At 37.8% G+C, this 19586-nt stretch overlaps 1 protein-coding gene across 10 annotated transcripts in view; it reads left to right on the forward strand.

The window, feature by feature from the left end:
• The window catches only part of CSPP1 (centrosome and spindle pole associated protein 1), a 119013-nt gene that overhangs the window by 61524 nt on the left and 37903 nt on the right, over positions 1-19586 (forward strand). For 7 of the 10 annotated variants that reach the window (XM_066266261.1, XM_066266259.1, XM_066266267.1 and 4 more), the window contains 4 exons: positions 811-940; positions 8718-8865; positions 14751-14903; positions 18638-18750. In XM_066266261.1, the coding sequence (XP_066122358.1) occupies positions 811-940; positions 8718-8865; positions 14751-14903; positions 18638-18750 (544 nt within the window). The remainder of the gene's footprint in view (positions 1-810; positions 941-8717; positions 8866-14750; positions 14904-18637; positions 18751-19586) is intronic. The other 3 variants (XM_066266264.1, XM_066266265.1, XM_066266266.1) reach the window with 1 other exon arrangement.

Genomic DNA, 19586 nt, shown 5'->3' on the forward strand with positions numbered 1-19586 from the left:
TAGCCCCCCCCCCCCCCCCCCCCCCGTGAAGGCACATATGAGAAAGGAATCAATGAACAACTAAGATGCCTCAACGAAGAATTGATGCTTCTTATCTCTCTCCCTTCCCGTGTCTGTCCCTATCTGTTCCTCTCTGTACCTCTCTCTGTCACACACACACACACACACAAAAATAATTCCAATTATTTCATAACCTGTATGTTCAAAATATTGCTTGTAAGTCAGTGTTTCATCAAAAGCACATTTTTAAAATAAAGAGTAACCTCACTTTTCTCTAGAAAAGTCATGCATGCATATTATTGATGTCATACAAACATCTGCGAAAAATCAAAATTGCCTAAAATCTCATTCGTTCAGAGATAGACATATCCAAATATGCATCAAGGAAGTCTATGTACACACACAACTCACAAAAATATACACATACCACACCAAAATGTGTAGTTCTATAACCTGCTTTTCAGATTTATAGTATATCACAAACATTTTTACAATATCAAATGTACTTCTATGCATTCGGAAAAGCGAATAAGCCATGTGTATCATGCTGGATGAATTATCACTGTGTTTTCACTCCCATGTAACTGCACCTAGGTCAGGAAATAGGTCCAGTAAATTTGTAAGTTTCATGAACTGTGAAAGCAGAGACTGGGGAATTGCCCAGGAAGAGGTCTCTTACTTAAGGATTTCTCTTTGACCTATTTTTAAACGTACTACTTATATACCATACTGTTTCAAAGGAGTGTTGTTGCATTTTCTTCTTGCTTGGTCATAAACGGATTCAAATGATTAATTGTGTATTTGATGCAGGAACACTGTTGGACAACATGAATTGAAAATTACAAGTGATCAAACAATGAATACAGGGTTGCTTTTTGAAGATAAACCAAAGGCTTCCAAGCAGTCGCTTCAGTCTTATCAAGAAGCTTTGCAGCAGCAGGTAATTCATTAATTGATTCATTTGTTCATTTAATGTTGAACATTTTATGTGTTAGCACAATGGTCCCTTAGAACTCTGAGTGTGGCAGAGGAGAAAAAAAGATAGCAGTTATTTATAATACACTGTATTTGATGTAGATGGTCTGAAGTGGTTTTGGAATCGTAGGATAGGAAGAATAATTGGCAGTTAGGAGGGCCTCACATGGTTGTTGATATTTGAACTGCATGTCACACATTGAATAGTTTTGAAATTCCTGGTGTATTCAGGAAATGGAATTGATTATGGGAGGAAGGACTGGAGTGTTGGATTGTGCTAGACTGTGAAGGACTAGCTGTGAGGAGTTTTAGTTATTTGTTATGGATAGCTAAGGGAGGATGTTGTAAGACAGAGTGAAAGCAGTAGTTGATGTGAGCAGATTTGGCTTTTAGGAAGACACTGGGTTGTGTTGCGGGTGATTGGGAAATAGATGTGGCAGAGAAACTGTTCAGTAAGTTATTGAGGTAGTCCAGCCAGGAGCTAATGAAGCCCTGAGCTCACCGGCGGAGATGGAGAGGACTTCCAAGAGACAATTCTGGGGTTCAGAGATAGGACTTAGTGATAGGGAATGAGAAAGAACAGATGGTTGAAGGTGATTCTGAGTGTCATCATATAGGAGAATAATGAAGTAATGAACTAAGATAGGGAAAAAAGAGATTAGACATTTTTAGGGAGGAGAACAAAAGGGTCTTTTGTAGTTTCAAGAGTTCACTGAAGAGTACCTGTATCAAATATATGGGTTTTGGGGGGGGGACCCGTTATCTCTGAGGGGAACCTGGAACTCTTGGTAGTTATCTGAGGTACTTCTCTGTAAAGTTCCACTTGGATTTCTTCTAAAGCTCCTTTTGTTCAGTTCTTACATGGGAAACCCCTTGAGAAATTGATTTTTTAAAGTTGTAGAATTATCCACATTATTTTTAGTATGTTAAGATTTTACAGATTAAAAACTGAATTTGTCTTCTGTTTCTAAACGAGCATATTAAAAACACTAGTGTCAGTGTCAAAACTAGATTTTCTAACTCTAGAATTTTATTTTATTTTATTTTTATTTATTTATTTTTTTTAATAAATTTTTATTAATGGTAATGGGATGACATTAATAAATCAGGGTACATATATTCAAAGAAAACATGTCTAGGTTATTTTGTCATCAAATTATGTTGCAAACCCCTCGCCCAAAGTCAGATTGTCCTCCGTCACCCTCTATCTAGTTCTCTGTGCCCCTCCCCCTCCCCCTAACTCTCTCCCTCCCTCCCTCCCATGTCCTCCCTCCCCCCCCCACCCTTGGTAAGCACCACACTCTTGTCCATGACTCTTAGTCTCATTTTTATGTTCCACCAATGTATGGAATCATGTAGTTCTTGTTTTTTTCTGATTTGCTTATTTCACTCCTTATAATGTTATCAAGATCCCACCATTTTGCTGTAAATGATCTGATGTCATCATTTCTTATGGCTGAGTAGTATTCCATAGTGTATATGTGCCCCATCTTCTTTATCCAGTCTTCTATTGAAGGGCTTTTTGGTTGTTTCCATGTCTTGGCCACTGTGAACAGTGCTGCAATGAACATGGGGCTACATGTGTCTTCACGTATCAATGTTTCTGAGGTTTTGGGGTATATACCCAGTAGAGGGATTGCTGGGTCATAAGGTAGTTCTATTTGCAGTTTTTTGAGGAACCACCATACTTTCCTCCATAATGGTTGTACTACTTTACAGTCCCACCAACAGTGAATGAGGGTTCCTTTTTCTCCACAGCCTCTCCAACATTTGCTATTACCCGTCTTGTTGATAATAGCTAATCTAACAGGAGTGAGGTGGTATCTCATTGTAGTTTTGATTTGCATTTCTCTAATAACTAATGAAGCTGAGCATCTTTTCATATATCTGTTGGCCATTTGTATCTCTTCCTGGGAGAAGTGTCTGTTCATGTCCTCTTCCCATTTTTTTATTGGATTGTTTGTTTGTTTGTTGTTGAGTTTTATGAGTTCTTTGTAAATTTTGGATATTAGGCCCTTATCTGAGCTGTCGTTTGAAAATATCAGTTCCCATATAGTTGGCTGTCTGTTTATTTTGATATCAGTTTCTCTTGCTGAGCAAAAACTTTTAATTCTGATGTAGTCCCATTCATTTATCTTTGCCTTCACTTCTCTTGCCATTGGAGTCAAGTTCATAAAATGTTCTTTAAAACCCAGGTCCATGATTTTAGTACCTATGTCTTCTTCTATGTAATTTATTGTTTCAGGTCTTATATTTAGGTCTTTGATCCATTTTGAATTAATTTTAGTACACGGGGACAGGCTGTAGTCGAGTTTCATTCTTTTGCATGTGGCTTTCCAGTTTTCCCAACACCATTTGTTGAAGAGGCTTTCTTTTCTCCATTGTGTGTTGTTGGCCCCTTTATCAAAGATTATTTGACCATATATATGTGGTTTTATTTCTGGGCTTTCTATTCTGTTCCATTGGTCTGAGTGTCTATTTTTTTGCCAATACCATGCTGTTTTGATTATCGTGGCCCTATAATATAGTTTAAAGTCAGGTATTGTAATGTCCCCAGCTTCATTCTTTTTCCTTAGGATTGTTTTGGCTATTCGGGGTTTTTTATAGTTCCATATAAATCTGATGATTTTTTGTTCCATTTCTTTAAAAAATCTCATAGGGATTTTGATGGGAATTGCATTAAATTTGTATATTGCTTTGGGTAATATGGCCATTTTGATTATATTTATTCTTCCTATCCAAGAACAAGGAATATTTTTCCATCTCATTGTATCTTTTTCGATTTCCCTTAACAATGCTTTGTAATTTTCATTATATAGGTCCTTTACGTTCTTTGTTATGTTTATTCCTAGGTATTTTATTTTTTTTGTTGCAATCGTGAAGGGGATTATTTTTTTGAGTTCGTTTTCTAATATTTCATTGTTGGCATATAGAAAGGCTATGGACTTTTGTATGTTAATTTTGTATCCTGCGACCTTACTATATTGGTTTATTGTTTCTAATAATCTTTTTGTGGAGTCCTTCGGGTTTTCGATGTATAGGATCATATCATCAGCAAAAAGTGATAGCTTTACTTCTTCTTTTCCGATATGGATGCCTTTTATTTCTTTGTCTTGTCTGATTGCTTTGGCCAGAACTTCTAGCACCACGTTGAATAAGAGTGGAGAGAGTGGACAACCCTGTCTTGTTCCTGATTTAAGGTAGAAAGTCCTCAGTTTTATGCCGTTTAATAGGATGTTGGCTGATGGTTTATCATATATGGCCTTTATCATGTTGAGATATTTTCCTTCTATACCCATTTTTTTGAGAGTCTTAAACATAAAATTGTGTTGTATTTTATCAAAAGCCTTTTCTGCATCTATTGATAAGATCATGTGGTTTTTGTTTTTTGTTTTGTTGATATGGTGTATTACGTTAACCGTTTTGCGTATGTTGAACCATCCTTGAGATTCTGGGATGAATCCCACTTGATCATGATGTATTATTTTTTTAATATGTTGTTGTATTCGGTTTGCCAGTATTTTGTTTAGTATTTTAGCATCTGTATTCATTAGAGATATTGGTCTGTAGTTTTCTTTCTTTGTGCCATCCTTGCCAGGTTTTGGTATGAGGGTTATGTTGGCCTCATAAAATGTGTTTGGAAGTATTGCTTCTTCTTCAATTTTTTGGAAGACTTTGAGTAGAATAGGAACCAAGTCTTCTTTGAATGTTTGATAGAATTCACTAGTATAACCGTCTGGGCCTGGACTTTTATTTTTGGGGAGATTTTTAATAGTTTTTTCTATTTCCTCCCTGCTGATTGGTCTGTTTAGGCTTTCTGCTTCTTCATGACTCAGTCTAGGAAGGTTGTATTGTTCTAGGAATTTATCCATTTCTTCTAGATTGTTGTATTTGGTGGCATATAATTTTTCATAGTATTCTACAATAATACTTTGTATTTCTATGATGTCTGTGGTGATCTCTCCTCTTTCATTTTGGATTTTATTTATTTGAGTCCTGTGTCTTTTTTCCTTGGTGAGTCTTGCCAAGGGTTTGTCAATTTTGTTAATCTTTTCAAAGAACCAGCTCCTTGTTTTATTGATTTTTTCTATAGTTTTTCTGTTCTCTATTTCATTTATTTTCTGCTCTGATTTTTATTATCTCCTTTCTTCGGCTGGTTTTGGGTTGTCTTTGTTCTTCTTTTTCTAGTTCCTTAAGGTGTGAAGTTAAGTGGTTTACTTCGGCTCTCTCTTGTTTGTTCATATAGGCCTGAAGTGATATGAACTTTCCTCTTATTACTGCTTTTGCTGCATCCCAGAGATTCTGATATGTCGTATTTTCATTTTCATTAGTCTGTATATATCTTTTGATTTCTGCACTTATTTCTTCTTTGACCCATTCATTTTTTAGAAGTATGTTATTTAGTTTCCACATTTTTGTGGGTTTTTCCCCCTCTTTTTTGCAGTTGAATTCTAGTTTCAAGGCTTTATGATCAGAAAATATGCTTGGTACAATTTCAATTTTTCTAAATTTGCTGATATTGTCTTTGTGGCCCAACATATGGTCAATTCTTGAGAATGTTCCATGTACACTAGAGAAAAATGTATACTCTGTCGCTTTGGGATGAAGTGTCCTGTAGATGTCTATCATATCCAGGTGTTCTAGTATTTCGTTTAAGGCCACTATATCTTTATTGATTCTCTGTTTGGATGACCGATCTAGAGCCGTCAGCGGTGTATTGAGGTCTCCAAGTATGATTGTATTTTTGTTAGTTTTTGTTTTAAGGTCAATAAGTAGCTGTCTTATATATTTTGGTGCTCCTTGGTTTGGTGCATATATATTAAGGATTGTTATGTCTTCTTGATTCAACTTCCCCTTAATCATTATGAAATGACCATTTTTGTCTCTGAGTACTTTTTCTGTCTTGTAGTCAGCATTATTAGATATGAGTATTGCTACACCTGCTTTTTTTTGGGTGTTGTTTGCTTGGAGTATTGTTTTCCAGCCTTTCACTTTGAATTTGTTTTTATCCTTGTTGCTTAGATGTGTTTCTTGTAGGCAGCATATAGTTGGATTTTCTTTTTTAATCCATTCTGCTACTCTGTGTCTTTTTATTGGTAAGTTTAATCCATTTACATTTAGTGTAATTATTGACACTTGTGGGTTCCCTACTGCCATTTTATAAATTGCTTTCTGTTAGTTTTGTATCTAGTTTGATTCTTCTCTTTTGTTTTTCTATCATTTGTTTTTGTTTGTTTGTGTTCCATACTTCTTTCCTCTGTTGCTACCTTTTTTAAGTCAAGTGTTTTTGTGGTGGTTTTTTTAAGGGTGGTTACCATTAAGTAATGAAAAGGGTACCTACCATATTCATTGTAGTACCCTATCTTATAAGTATTTCTGCACTTCATCATCCTTTGCTACTGTTAATCTCCATCCTCTCCCCCCTTTTTTTCCTTTGTTGTCACAGTTTAAGTTTGGTTTTATTGTGTTCTTGGTGGAGCTGTTACTTGTGGTGTTGTTTTCTTTTGTTCTTTGAATCTGGTTGGAAAACCCCCCTTAGTATTTCCTGGAGTGGGGGCTTTCTGTTGATAAATTCTCTCATCTTTTCTGTATTTGTGAATGTTTTTATATCTCCTTCATACTTGAAGGATAGCTTTGATGGGTATAGTATTCTTGGCTTGAAAGTTCCTCTCTTTCAGGGCTTTAAATATTGGGGTCCACTCTCTTCTAGCTTGTAGAGTTTCTGCTGAGAAATCTGATGATAATCTAATAGGCCTTCCTTTATATGTTGTACTCTTCTTTTCCCTGGCTGCCTTGAGAATTTTTTCTTTGTCATTGGTTTGTGTCATCTTTATTATGATGTGCCTTGGAGTGGGTTTGTTGGGGTTAAGAAAACTTGGTGTTCTGTTTGCTTCTTGAATTTGAGGCTTTAGTTCCTTGCACAGGCTTGGGAAGTTCTCGTCTATTATTTGTTTGAGTATATTCTCCATTCCATTTTCTTTCTCTTCTCCCTCTGATATACCTATTATTCTTATGTTATTCTTTCTGATGGAGTCAGACAATTCCTGTAGGGCTTTCTCATTTTTTATTATTTTTGAGTCTCTTTCTTCTTCTCTCTGTTGTGCCTCAAGTTGTTTGTCTTCTATTTCACTAATTCTATCTTCAATCTGGGCTGTTCTGTTAGCTAAGCTTGTTACCTCGTTTTTCAGCTCGTGAATTGAGTTTTTCATTTCTGTTTGATTTGTTTTTATAGTTTCAATTTCCTTGGTAATATATTCTTTGTGTTCATTGAGTTGTTTTCTGATCTCCCTATATTGCCTTTCTGTGTTTTCTTGTATATCTCTGAGTATTTTTAAGATTTCTATTTTAAATTCTCTGTCATTTAGCTCCAAGGCTTCCAATATGTTAAGTCTTTTCTCCATAGATTTTTCCACATCTATTTGTGTTACCTCTCTTTCTTTTGTATCCATAATATTCGATTTCCTCTTTCTTATCGGCATCTGAGGGTGGTCTTATTGATAGCACACAGGCGCACTCCCTGGCGGCTTGAATGAGCGTCGCTGCGGTAGTTTCCTCCACACCCTCGTCTCTCAGATTCAGGTGATAACAGTCCTTTTGCTTTCAGTTTGTGTGGAACTCCGGAATGCTCCGAGGATAAATTTTTCTGTTTCTAGTTGATAAATTTGTTGTGATTTAAGGGAGAGCTGTCGGACTCGCTTCTCACGGCGCCATTTCCGTGACGTCACTCCTAGAATTTTATTTTATATATGTGATGACTTCCTTGACCTTGGAGTAGTTGCTTAAATTTCCCATGCAAATGGTTATAATTTTAAAATGTATACACTTATTCATTGCCTGTCCATATCTCTCTAGAGAAGAAGCCTATACTTATACTTGATGATGATAAGATGGTATTTTAAGTATCCCAGCATTCCCGCAAAGAGCTTTGAACTTGAACCTTTTTGCATTCTGGGAATGGAGTTTGCCCAGTGTAGAGTAGAGCTGGAGAGGAGTGGGAGTAGTTTGTGGCTGGCCAGGTCCATGAAAGGGTAGATGAGAAAAGGAAGCGAGGAGACCCTATTGGTCCCCACGGAGCTGGTGAGGTCAGTGAGGGAATGGCTCAGATGTTGGGGATGGTAGGGAAGAGAGGCATCCGTGGCTAGAAAGGACTCTAGTGGCATGATGGGAGGCAGCATGTCAGCTATTTATTCCTGCCATCGATGTGTTTTCAAGTTGAATGTTACCTAGTTTGACCATTGGCGGCCCAGTGGATAAAGCAATTGGCCTGGGCCACTGAGGACCCAGGTTCAAAATCCTGAGATCACTGGCTTGAGCATAGGCTCACCAGCTCAAGTACGGGGTCACTGGTTTGAATGTGAGATCATCCACATGATCCATGGTTGCTCACTTGAACCCAAGGTCACTGGCTTGAGCAGAAGGTCACTGGTTTGGCTGGAGCCCCTCACCCCCCAGGTCAAGGCATGTATGAGGAAGCAATCAATGAACAAATAAAGTGCTGCAACTATGAGTTGATGCTTCTCATCTCTTTTCCTTCTTGTCTATTTGGTTTCTCTCTCTCTCTCTCACTCACTAACAAATAAAAAAGGTTGGGTGTTACCTATTTTTGTGTTTTAAATTTTATGGTGAAGCATACCAAAAAAAAACCCTCCAGTTTTTCCTCTAATAAGAATAATGTGTTATTAAAACTTTTTGCATCAGAATACTTGGGAGTGCTTACTGTGAATGTTTCTTATGCTGTCAAGATTCGGGAAAGAGAAGAAAGAAGGCAGAAAGAACGGGAAGAAAAGGAAGAGTATGAAGCTAAGCTGGAGGCTGAGATGAGAAGCTTCAACCCCTGGGGGAAAGGCGGAGGGGGCGCTCCTCTCAGGGACCCGGAGGGAAACCTGATAAGTATGTTATGGGCACTCCTGGGTTGTTTTTAAGAGAAACTAAATTGTGTTTAACCTTTGAAATGATTGGAGAGTAGAAAGAATTGGGAATCCTAGCGTTTAAGGCAAGGTCTGTTTTTATGTATCTTAATGCAAAAGACGTATTTTGATAAATACAGAGTGGGGCTATGTTTACAGTTGTTCATATGGAAAATAGTACAGTAACGAATAAGTAATAATACAATAAGCTCTGTGTTTCACACACTGACAACTATAAACCTCCTTTTGCCTCACACTATATAACAGGTTAGAAAGCCCTTCTTGTCAGAGTACTTTTCATTTATTGTTATAAATTATCTATCATCTGATGTTTGCAGGGTAAAGTTCATGTTAGTTGGCAAGTTTTTACCTAAACTAGTAGTTAAAATTTTAAAAAACTTCCTAGAAAAAACAAAAAAACTCTTTACTACAAGTTTTTTTTAAAACTAGTAAGATAGCTTTAAAATAAGGGATCTGTAATACTGTGCAAGAATGTTGTGTTTAATTCATATACAAACAATGAATGAGGAAATTCAGTACTCTCTATGCGTTACTTACTTGTGGGTGTTACATAATAAAGGCCCTTGTTAACGATATCTTGGCAGTTTGCAGATTGCAGTCTTGACAAATGTGTCTTTTAATTTTCATTTTTAGGCTGATTTCATACCTTTTGTTTTATTACTTCACAGAAAAATAGACAAGGAGTGACAATTGACAAATCATTTTTTTTCCAGTAAAAACCAATATACATGTGTTTTGATTGCCGAATCTGTTAATCTTAAATAATAGTTATATATTCTGCTAAAACTAATTTTATTTATTTATTTTATTTATTTATAAGTGAGAGGAATGGAGATAGACTCTCGCATGCACCTTGACAGGGATCCACCCAGCAACCGCAGATGGGGCTGATGTTTGAATCAGCTGAGCTATCCTCAGCACCTGGTGCCAGTGCTCGAACCAATTTAGCCACTGGCTGTGGGAGGAAAAGAGGGAAAGAATGGGGAGGGGGAGAAAGGGGAAGAGAAGCAGATGATCGTTTCTCGTATGTGCCCTGACTGCGGGTTGAACCTAGATGTCCATAGGTCAGGCCAACACTAACTGAGCTAACTGGCCATGGCCTTAATTTTTATATAAATACCCTGTTTTAATTGAGAGGATTTGTGTAATCACAACAGTATACTCTAACATGTTACTGATTTTGAAACTTACCATAGTGTTTGTTTACTTACAGGGTATTTATCTCTTTATATAGGGTTTGTGTAGGTGCATATCACAATGAGATTACATTTCCTAAGCACTTACTAGTGAGTGACAGCTATAGCTATGAGCATTGTCTGGAAGGAGTGGGCTTGATATATTGTATCTTGTAAAGAAAATAGATGAATACTATATGTAGTGTTATTCATTGTGACTTTGCATTTATATAGACTGGTCTTATGCTGTTCTAGTGAATTTGATGACAATGAAATTATTAATTTCTCATTTAAATTCTATTTTTATGACTTTTTTAGGGACCTCGGTTTCCTACTGTCTTTCTCTCTTTATTTCCCTCCCATATCCAGCTAGATCTCATGATTCGGTGGTGAGGATAGGAACACGCAGCTAATTCTTGTTTTACCAGGCCTTGGCACTTGGTCATTTTCTTATAATCAACTTTTCTCTAATTTCTTCTAGACCAGTGGTTGGCAAACCGCGGCTCACTAGCCACACGTGGCTCTTTGGCCCCTTGAGTGTGGCTCTTCCACAGAATACCACGTGCGGGCGCCACCTCGATAAGCAACGTACCTACCTATATAGTTTAAGTTTAAAAAATTTGGCTCTCAAAAGAAATTTCAACTGTTGTTCTGTTGATATTTGACTCTGTTGACTAATGAGATTGCTGACCACTGTTCTAGTCCCTTCTTTTATTTTTAGTTTTTCTACTGATTTCTTTCCTTCCACTTCTGAATATACTTAGGTTACTTGTATTCTTAAGGACAAGCAAAACTCTTGACCTTGTTATGCTTCCCTTACCATACATGTTCAGAAAGCAGTCTGTGCTTGTTGTGCCTGTCTTGCCTCTTCCTGCTTCGTATTCTATAATGTGACTGCCAGCTCCCACCGCTCCACTGATGCTGCATTTTCAGAAATAGCTGATGTCCTGATTTCCAGAGTATGGTTTTTTTTTTCTTTTTTTTTTCAGGGACAGAGAGAGAGACTCAGAGAGAGGGATATAGGGACAGACAGACAGGAACGGAGAGAGATGAGAAGCATCAATCATCAGTTTTTCATTGTGGCACCTTAGTTGTTCATTGATTGCTTTCTCATATGTGCCTCGACTGTGGGCCTTCAGCAGACCAAGTAACCCCTTGCTCAAGCCAGCAACCTTGGGTCCAAGCTGGTGAGCTTTTTGCACAAGCCAGATGAGCCTGCACTCAAGCTGGCGACCTTCGGGGTCTCGAACCTGGGTCCTCCGCATCCCAGTCCGATGCTCTATCCACTGCGCCACCGCCTGGTCAGGCCAGAGTATGGTTTTTATCATTTTCAGTTCTCCTCCTCTTTGAAGTGGGTTGGCACTTTCTTTCTTCCTTCCTTTGCATCCTGTTCATCCTCCCAGATGCTGTCCTCTGTCAGCTGACATTTAGTGGATGTAGGTTATGAATTAGCTGAAAGGCTGCTAGGTCTGTGAGCATGGTCCTTGTTCTAGCACTGTCATCTGATGTTTTGTGTTAAGTTAGATATGCTCTTCTTCCACCCATTCTCTCCTACCTCATCTCTGCTGCTCCTGTGTTTCTCTTTAGGTCTGCTCCGAGGATGATATTCATACCTCTTTCTTCATCCTGGAGCACTTTTTTTTTTTTTAATTAATTTATTTTTTGGGGTATTTTTCTGAAGCTGGAAACGGGGAGAGACAGTCAGACAGACTCCTGAATGCGCCGGACCGGGATCCACCCAGCACGCCCACCAGGGGGTGATGCTCTGCCCCTCCAGGGCGTCGCTCTGTTGAGACCAGAGCCACTCCAGCGCCTGGGGCAGAGGCCAAGGAGCCATTCCCAGCGTCCGGGCCATCTTTGCTCCAATGGAGCCTCGTTGCGGGAGGGGAAGAGAGAGACAGAGAGGAAGGAGAGGGGGAGGAGTAGAGAAGCAGATGGGCGCTTCTCCTGTGTGCCCTGGCCGGGAATCAAACCCGGGACTTCTGCACGCCAGGCCGATGCTCTACCACTGAGCCAACCGGCCAGGGCCTGCATCCTGGAGCACTTTTAAAACTCTTTTTTCACTTCCGACCTGTCTTCTGAATCTCTGCACCTGAGGCCTGGGGGATTATGTGCACCTGGCTTGCGAAACCCAACTTTACTTTGTAACTCCTACTCATTGTTGCTTTTTTCTGTACATGCATCATAATTCTGATCATTCAAGCTAAAAAGTGACTCTTTTCAGTCAGTTAATAAGACTACTGTGTAGGGTCTGCCTCTTCAGTGTTCTTTAATTCATTTTCATTCATGCTCCACTATAACTGAGATTTATAATGTCTTGCTTGCTTTGCCATTGCCTTATTACTTCTTCATTCTTCCTCCTCTGTTTCCCACATCCACATGATATGTATCAAGAATATACCCAACTCTGTTATGCCATACTCAGAAATCATTGAGGCTTCTGCATCTCACTGATGGAGTTCACATTCTTGCTGTGTCATTTACTGGCTTTGTTGTTTTTGAGCAAATTAATTTAATTTTTTCATCTCTAATATTGTGGTGAAAGTAACAGTACCATATCTTATAAGTTATATATTGAATAGAATATAAAAACAGTGAGTATTAACGTTAGCTGCCATTATTACTATTACTATTTCTCTAACTACCGAAATTGTCTTCATCACCATGTGCAGAATTTAGAATCATCAGCTTGTGTTTCAGAATATTCCAGAATAGGCATCGGACACACATTTTCTTATTTTATTTCTCATTGCTCTAGTCCAGGGGTCTCAAACTCGCGGCCCGCGGGCTGCATTTGGCCCGCCGAACAATTTTGTGCGGCCCGCAGACTAATCCACGGGTTTACTTAATTTTATCCAAAATATTTTGAACTTCGTGGATTAGTCTGCGGGCCGCACAAAATTATTTGGCGGGCCGCGAGTTTGAGACCCCTGAGTCCGTGTGTTTTGTGCTGTAGTAAGCTGGACTACTTAATGTTTTGGGAGCACTCTTTGTGTTCACCCCTTGGAGCTTCGGAGCTCTGTCTCACATGGCTGTTTCTTTTTATTATTATTTTTAATATATGAATGCTTTTAATTATTATTATTTTTTCTCGAGAGAGAGAGACAGAGAGAGGGACAGACAGGAAGGGAGAGAGATGAGAAGCATCAATTCTTTGTTGCGGCACCTTAGTTGTTCATTGATTGCTTTCTCATATGTGCCTTGACCTGGGGCTACAGCAGAATGAGTGACCTCTGGCTCAAGCCAGTGACCATGGGGGTCATGTCCACGATCCCACACTCAAGCCAGCGACATTGCGCTCAAGCCGGCAACCTCAGGGCTTTGGACATGTGTCTTCCACGTCTCAGGCCAACACTCCATCCACTGCACCACCGCGTGGTTAGGCCATGGCTCTGTTTCTTATTAAGCTTTCCTAGCAGCCTCAGCTGGGAAGCTCTAAGTCTATCCTCTCCTAAATGTTGCTTGTAGCAGGATGTGAACTTTCCTGATTCTAAACTCTCATTTTTTTTGGTAAAGTCACATGTTATTTGCCTTGTTCTGTCTGGTAATCTAATCGTGATTCATGTTCATACACATCCTTGAACATAACAGGCTTCCTGTTAAATACTTCTTATCTTCAGATTTATGTTTGCTTTTATTGCTGTCATACTGTCCACACTGTTTGTGGGAACTGCTTTTTATTTGTAAAGCATTAGAGTTCTTTAGCCACACAGTCTGTTTTTAAGATTTCTTGGTTGTTTGACCCAGTCCTTCATGCTCAGATATTGGCCACGTGTATATGCTATCTATAACTCTGTAACAAATTACCCCAAAATGTAGTGTTTTAATATTACAAACATTTATTATCTTGCAGTTCTGTGGGTCAGTAATTTGTGAGTGGTTTAGCTGATGGTTCTTAGGGTTTTTCATGAGGTTGCAGTCCAAGATGTCAAAATGTACGCTGTAGTCATCTGAAGGCTTGACTGGGTCTGGAGAGTTTGTTTCTAGTCTGGCTCCCTCACCTGGCTCCTGAGGCCTCAGTTTCTGGTCATGTGGGCCTCTCCCTAGGGCTCCTTCGGTGTCCTCATGACATGGTAGCTGACTTTCTTCAGAGTGAGTGATTTAATAGGTCAAGCAAGGTGGAAACCATAACGTCTTTTATGAAGTAGCCTTGGAAGTCATTACATTCTGAAGTGTCTTGTTCATAAGAGTGAGTTATGGACAATGGCCCACACTCAAGGGGAGGGGAATTGAGCACCATCTTTAAGGGAGGATTGTCAAAGAATTTATAGATGTGTTTTAAAACCCGCACATAATTATATTGTTTCATTGGGAACTCTAATGACCTTGAGTAAATTTCACTGTGACGTGCTTTCATTTGTTGCTATATTTTCTATATTAAAGAGATTCCAGGTTCTGAACTAGCAGTTAAATATGGATTTTATGGGTTGTCAAAGATCTGTATATTTTTAAGTTCTTTACTAATTTTGAGTTTATTTTATAAGGTTATTTTTTTAAACCTTTTAAGTTTTGATTATTTTGTGTCTGTTTTCAGGGCACCAAGATATCATTGAATTATTCCAGCTCTGTCCTGTTGTTTTTCTTTCAGATTTCCTACTTTGAGAAAATGTATTAATCATACTAATTATAGAAATGTATTTATTGAAATCAATGGCTTATTTTTCCCTCTCAGCTGATTTGAATAGGATGCACAGACAAAATATAGATGCCTACCATAATCCAGATGCAAGACCGTATGAAGATAAAAGGGCTGTTGTATCTCTAGAGCAAAATTTAGCCACTTCAAATGCTGAGAACCTAGAAGATTCTGCAAATAAAAACTCAGGTGTTTAATCACATTCTATTTTTTCTTTTACATTTCTGAGGTTGTTCAGTAACATTTCTGTTCTCTGATAAAATCTTGTAATTTTGAGAATTTGGTTACTCTGAGTCAAGAAGTAAAACATGTTTTCTTGTGCTTTTTATAATAACTTCAAAGGTATTTTGAAAAAAATGAACAGGGAAGTATAGTTTACTTCTTAATACTATTTCTTCTCAGGTTTGTAATTTGCTTACATATATTTTAGCTGCTGTTAACATTTTTATTTTGCTAGTAGGAGGACATTGCTTAAAATCAATAGTCCTTTTACACATAGTTTGCTTCTTGTACCCATACTGTTTGAATTGGTGCGAGGTATCAGATGTAGTATGATAAATTGTACAATGAAATGAATTTTTTTGCTTGTAGTAATTGTTTGCTCTCTCACAATGTGCAAAAGAAATGAATAATTAAAGTTTAATTTGATATCTGGTCACATCCCCCTATTTTAAGCAAATATCTTTGGTTTGCTCTTAAACAGTATACTTCAATTAAAAGTTTTATAAATTGAAAATTATTTATCATTTATTTATGACTTGTCAGGAAAAATTGTCATTTTTTAATCAAGTAATCTGAAAGTATGTTACATATGTAAAAATCAGAGGAAGTTGATTCTTAGAAAATTAACCATTTATTTACTACACATTTTGCTTTTCTTCTTTCACAAGTTTTGATTTTAGACTAGAAAAGAACTTTTCAATAAAAAGTCCTTTTAAAATATCCTGGAGTTTTAAATTTAAAAAATGTTTATTTAGCCCTCATGACTTCTGGCCAAACAGGCATATATTGGGAGGGAAGTGGGCATTAGTCGGCACCTTGCACCTCTGAAGCCCCTGGTGGTGGCGCCTCTCCCTGCAGCCTTTCTGCGCCAGGAGCCTGCGCTGGGTTTCTGTACGTGCCTGTACCGCTCTTTGATGCTTAATTGCCAGAAATACTTTCTTACTTTGATTTACAATAGATCTTATCCAGTGGATCCACTTTTGATTTTGGGAGCACTAAAATTGGAACTTTTGATTTTGATGAAATTGTTAATTTGACTCTGGGTCTGTAATAATTCAGACCAGCAGAAGTATTAAAACACCTTTTTGTATATATTATCGCTGCTAAAACACTTTTGGCTTCTTTCTGATTATCATTCTCTTTCTCTTCATTTGCGTCTTCTTCTAGGAGTCTGCGTTAGCACCTCTGTGCTACAGACCCCACTCTCTGCCCTTGTCTTCTGCGCCCAGTGTTGTGTGTGCTTCTGTCTCAGCCTAGGATTTGTCTGCTTAGTAATAAGCTCTGCTTGCCAGCAAACCCTGGAAATCATATATAGTTTCACGACCCTTTCCCAAGAAAGAGCACAAGCCTGATGATTGAATGTGCTCAGCACAATTTGTTGTCTAACCTTTCTGCGCATTCCTCTTTTTTGTGAGTTGAAATTTCCTAAGTTAATTTTCATTCTCTAATAACCTAGAATAGACTTTATGAATGCAAGAAACTATCCAAAGTCACCTAATTCGTTGCTGTGCCATAATATAGGTGTATGAGTGTATGTCTATATATATGCATGTGTGTGTATTTATATATACATGTGTGTACACACATACATAATGTAGCATTTAATATTTTAAAGGCCTTAGGAAACTTGAATATATGTGAAATTCGAATGTTATAATGTGTGCTCAAGGTTCGTTGTTTTCTAATATTTTGTTTTCATGTAAGTCTGTTATGAGGCCCTTTCTAATATTCATTTTCTCCCCTTAATGGTTCTTGGATGAAGAACCATATTTATGAAGTCCATACTAATTTAGCTTAAATTTATATTTTGGCTTATCATAGTGCCTAGATACATTTCCATTTACTTTGTGTAGAACACATTTCCCTATGGTTTTATTTTTATTTTTTAATTTTTTTGTATTTTTCTGAAGTTGGAAACAGGGAAGCAGTCAGACTCCCGCATGCGCCCGACTGGGATCTACCCGGCATGCCCACCAGGGGCAATGCTCTGCCCATCTGGGGCATCGCTCTGTTGCAACCAGAGCCATTCTAGTGCCTGAGGCAGAGGCCATGGAGCCATCCCTCAGTGCCCGGGCCAACTTTGCTCCAATGGAGCCTTGGCTGCAGGAGGGGAAGAGAGAGACAGAGAGGAAGGAGAGGGGGAGGGGTGGAGAAGCAGATGGGTGCTTCTCCTGTGTGCCCTGGCCGGGAATCAAACCCAGGACTCCTGCACTCCAGGCCGACCGGCCAGGGCCCCTATGGCTTTATTTTTATAATTTGTTTAGATTTTTATTTAGAAGAACTTTGTCTTTAATAATATTCCTTATCTAATTGCCTCAAAGGTTTAGAATTTGAGTGATCATTAAAGTGAAACATACCATTCAGTTTTGTTTTACTACTTTTCCACCATAGCATAAGATTATAATGGATTATAATGTGTAAGTATTGATTTGGCTTTCTGCTGATCTATTCAAATAAGCACTAATTTACATACAGAGGCAGGAGACCTAAACGGCAGCTCAGCTCTCAAACATTTGGCCTCCACAAACTACCTGAGAGAAATAAATGCATTAGTGATGGTGCACAGATGAATCGGTAAATAAAAAATAATACAGAAAGTTATATGAGGCTTAAATTTAAATACCATTTTGTCTTTCTGCATTCATAGAGATTTCTGGGGTATGATTATTTTCCAACTTACTTTTATGAAATAATTTTTTTCTTACCCAGAATTTGTAATACTACTTAGAGGTGATTGATAACAAGTGTGTGTATTCCATTAATTGGATAGAATTTTTAAGTAAAAATTATTTGATGAATAAGAGTCATTTTAATTTTTAATAACCGTTTTTATATCTTTTTATTGTTGTAATGGATGGGAAGACTTTTGGAATTACTGATTCTTTTTAAACAATTTAGATATTTTTAATATAGGTATACATAATACATTTTACTATATAATTAAGCAGTATTCTTAAGAAAAGAATATTTACATACATAAGAACTTAAACATACTTTTTTTCTCTCCATAAATTTTACTTTAAAGCCTGTGCTGTAATCAGAGTTGTTCAGGTATTAGTTTTTACATTTTCTTGGGGTCTTTACAGTACATATATATTTTTTCCTTTTTCTTTTTCTTTATTTCTGTTTTGTTTTTAGGTGAGAGGAGGGGAGTTAGTGAGATAGACTCCTGCATGTGCCCTGACTGGGATCTACCTGGCAACCCCATCTTGGGCTGATACTCGGGTACTGAGCTATTTTTAGTGCCTCAGGCAGATACGCTCTAATGGAGCTATCTTTAGCACCTGGGTCCACGCTGGAACCAGTCAAGCCACTGACTGCAGAAGGGGAAAAGGGAGAGAAAGGGGAGAGGGTGGAGAGAAGCAGATGGTCACCTCTCCTGTGTGCTCTGACCAGGAATTGAACCCGGGATGTCCATATGCTGGGCCGACACTCTATCCACTGAGCACCGGTTGGGGCCCAGATATATTATGATTTTTCAATTACTAATTTTATTTTAGTTTGACCTTTTTCTGTCATTACTTTTCACCTGGTCTTCAGAATCTAATATCAGCCTTCCTTTTCTGATTGTAACTTCTGGACTTCCATATTTAGCACATTTTTTAAAAAATATGAATTTAGTAGCTAACTCTACATTCTTTAATGTTTACATTTTTTAACCATTGGCTAATGGTACGTTTTTGCAAAACTTCTCTTTTAAGGTCATGTGCAAACACAGAGCTCTCCTTTTGCTCGGGGAAATGTATTTGGTGAGCCTCCAACTGAACTTCAGATTAAACAGCAAGAATTATACAAGAATTTTCTTCGGTTTCAGGTGAAATGTTTATTTGACCATAGTTTCAAAGTTTTATAAGTCTTAATGAACTGAACTTGCAGAAATTTTATCCACAGGAAAAAGAATAAATTCTAAAATGCCATGTAATTATCTACAATGTCTAATTTATATCAGATATAGGTAGTGCTAAAATTATGTCAGTCATTTCTGAAAAAGGAATAAGGAGACGTGTTAGGTATACCTGTTGACTTAATCTTTACTAAACTTTATTAAATCACAAATTGTTAAGAGTGCTAAAATTTCTAAGACTCAAAGACTTAATAAAATATTTACCTGTTTAGCAGAGAGTTAGTCTTTTTAGATATTTATATGTTATGAGAAAGTCAGTAGTTTTTTCCTTTTTCAAAGATTTGTTATTCTTGACTCAGTAGTATAGATTGGAAATAAAAATTGATATAATCACACTTGCATTTGTTTGCTGCATTTATGTATGTAAACAAATAGCATTTAAAATATGTAGTAGGAATGCCCAAAGGAAGGTACTTGAACACCTACTGTTTATTAAGCAGGCAGACATTCTGAACTCTCATACTGTGCTCTCCCTTGGGCTGAGTACTCAGGACACCAGAAGTGAATGAGAGACCTGCCCTGAGGGACTCACAGTTTCTTCCCCTCTCCCCACTGTCTCTACCCACAAGACCTTTCATCCTCAGATTACTCTGGTGGCCTGCTTCATCTTCCTTTCATATGACTTTATATGTTACTCTTTTTACTCAAAACCCGGTAGTACCTTCTCTTTTCTACAGGAATTTCCAAATTCCTTAGTCTGACATTTAAGGCTGTTTAAACTAATCCCAATTTCTTAAATTCCTCTT

Source organism: Saccopteryx bilineata, chromosome 3 (genome assembly GCF_036850765.1).
Source record: "Saccopteryx bilineata isolate mSacBil1 chromosome 3, mSacBil1_pri_phased_curated, whole genome shotgun sequence".
Lineage (NCBI taxonomy): Eukaryota > Metazoa > Chordata > Mammalia > Chiroptera > Emballonuridae > Saccopteryx > Saccopteryx bilineata.